The sequence below is a fragment of the Callorhinus ursinus genome, unplaced genomic scaffold (assembly GCF_003265705.2).
Source record: "Callorhinus ursinus isolate GAN/ISIS: 27379988/994484 unplaced genomic scaffold, GSC_fseal_2.0 scaffold58, whole genome shotgun sequence".
Taxonomy (NCBI): Eukaryota; Metazoa; Chordata; class Mammalia; order Carnivora; family Otariidae; genus Callorhinus; species Callorhinus ursinus.
The window spans coordinates 5,166,671-5,169,029 of record NW_027397120.1 but is presented as its reverse complement, the minus strand read 5'-3'; the positions used below and the strand labels follow the sequence as shown (position 1 = coordinate 5,169,029).

The following is a 2,359-nucleotide window of genomic DNA, read 5'->3' as shown; positions in this document are numbered from 1 at the left end:
GGGCCCTAGAGGCCAGATGAGGCCGGGATCGGTGAGATTCCCGGGGACTTTGGTCTCGGGCGCAGGCGGCACAGAGTGGGGGAATCACTGGGGCGGCGAGTCTGGCTCCCGTCCGGACCAGGGCGGGGCAGAAAGCTGACCCTGGGGCGGGGACCGAGGCAACACTCTCCCAACGCTGTCGGGGGAGGGGGCTCGTCACCCACACTCACCTCGGGCTAGGGACCCGACGGCATTTAAAGGGCGGAGGGCGGGGCCCGGCGGGCCGCACCCAGGAGCTGCTGGCAGCCACACTGGATGGGGCGCCCATGAGCTTCGGCGCCGAGCCTCCTGGCCAGGCCCGGGAGCGACTGGACATGGCCTCGTACTGCGACGGCTCGGGTGTGTGCCCTGCCCCGCACAGCCAGGCCCGGGCAGCCGCGCCCCCGGCGGGCTACGCGCGCGGGGATCTGGGCGCGGCGGGCGCCGGCCAGCGCCTGTGGCTGAACGCACCAGCTCTCAGCCCCGCGCCCTATGCGCCCTGCCCCGGGGCCGCGCCGCCCTACGCCGCCCCCGGCTACGCTGCGCCCGGCCCCCTCCTCGGCGCCCCGGGCGGCCTGGCGGGCGCCGACCTCGCGTGGCTGAGCCTCTCGGGCCAGCAGGAGCTGCTGCGGCTGGTGCGGCCGCCCTACTCGTACTCGGCGCTCATCGCCATGGCCATCCAGAGCGCGCCGCGGCGGAAGCTGACCCTCAGCCAGATCTACCAGTACGTGGCCGGCAACTTCCCCTTCTACAAGCGCAGCAAGGCAGGCTGGCAGAACTCCATCCGCCACAACCTGTCGCTCAACGACTGCTTCAAGAAGGTGCCCCGCGAGGAGGACGACCCAGGTGAAAAGGGCGCGCCCGTTTGCCCCGTCCAGGACTCCGCGCATTCCCGCAGCCCGGTTGCTGGCACTCTAGGACTCGGGGCGGCCTGGGGCAACCCAGCCCCTCCCGCACTGCACAGCTCGGGGTACTGAGGCGGGAGGAGAGGGAGGAGGAGAGACGTGCTTGGCAGCGGCCTGGCCCCGAGACGACCCAGGGACCCGCAGACCCTGACTTCAGGTCTAGGACTCTGTGAGTCTCGAAAATCTCTGTGCGCTCCCGCGGAGGAGGAACCGAGAGAGCTGGTCAGCTGGGCGACCTTTGGGGTTACTTCTCTGGGCTTCAGTGTCCTTTGCTGTAAAACGGGGAGGACAGTGGCTCCCCCAAGAACTGGTAAAGCCAGTGAGACGCCGCTTCGAGAAGCGCGGGAGACAAGCCAGAGGCCAAGCAGGGTCCGCTGGGCTCCATTGGCAGCGTGACTGCCACAGTCCAGGTGGCAGTGCATCCCATAGACTTTCTCCCTGGCCTTGAACTTAGAGGGGCTCGGTATTCTTGGTTGTTGCCCTTCCCCGGCCTTTCTGGGATGTCCACATTCTTCCCAGTCTGGCTGTGGAGGCCCTCCCAGGTACAAACCTCAAGGTTTAGGGTGGGGGTGAGGACGAATGGCGGGACCTCTGGGGGAATCTTCTTGAAGTAGACCACCATTCGACATGTTCACACCATGGTCGGTCAAACCCCATATTTTTTGAGCTGAGCCCTCTCTTCTTGCGCAGGTAAAGGCAATTACTGGACCCTGGACCCAAACTGCGAGAAGATGTTCGACAACGGGAACTTCCGACGGAAGAGGAAAAGGAGAGGAGAGGTGGGCGCCCCTGCTCCCTCGGGAGCCCGGAGCCCGGGAGGAGCCCAGGCACCGGAGCTGGAGCCCCTTGGCGCGGCCTCCCCGGACCTGCAGGCCCCGCCGTCCCCGCCCGCGCCCGACGCCGCCGCCTGCTTCTCCAGTTTCGCCTCGGCCATGGGGGCCTTGGCTGGCGGCCTCGGTACCTTCCCCGCGGGCCTGGCGGGGGACTTTTCTTTCGGGAGACCGACGACGGTCGCCGCCCAAGGGCCCCAGGCCCCAGGCCCCGCACCCGGCTTCGGCGCTAGCCATCAGAGGGCGGCCACCGGCTTCCGCGTGGGCCACTTCCTCTACAGTCGGGAGGGGACCGAAGTTTGAGGGGAGGCGGGGATTGTCCCAAGTGCGGTCCAGAGGTACTGAGCTCCAGCCCGGATTCCCGCCTGCTCGGCGCCACAGAGTCGGTGGAGTGGAGGGAGCGCAGAGCCCTCCGGGAGTCGCTGCACAGAACTGAGTTGAGCGCATCTCAGCCCCCCGCCCCCCCGCCCCACCGTGGCCCACCCGTCCTGCCTCACCCAGGGGACCATTCACATGGAGCCAATGGGCCGCTCCCTGCACCACCAGTTCTTCCAATTCGTCTGGACCTTGGACCCATGCTCTGCCTGGATCCGCCGTCAAGGGGCG

The 2,359-nt window shown here is 68.2% G+C and overlaps 1 protein-coding gene across 1 annotated transcript; it reads left to right on the top strand.

Moving 5' to 3' along the window:
* Nucleotides 1–353: 353 nt before the first annotated feature.
* On the top strand, nucleotides 354–2,056 carry FOXI2 (forkhead box I2). The gene is made up of 2 exons (XM_025880008.1): nucleotides 354–864; nucleotides 1,614–2,056. The coding sequence occupies exons 1-2, from the start codon at nucleotides 354–356 to the stop codon at nucleotides 2,054–2,056; spliced, it is 954 nt and encodes a 317-aa protein (XP_025735793.1).
* Nucleotides 2,057–2,359: the final 303 nt, after the last annotated feature.

Bases quoted from the DNA above. Each gene is read 5' to 3' on its own strand.
- FOXI2 (XM_025880008.1), top strand. From the start codon at position 354: ATGGCCTCGTACTGCGACGGCTCGGGTGTGTGCCCTGCCCCGCACAGC. The intron at 865-1,613 runs GTGAAAAGGGCG...CTTCTTGCGCAG, and splicing joins CCGCGAGGAGGACGACCCAG to GTAAAGGCAATTACTGGACC.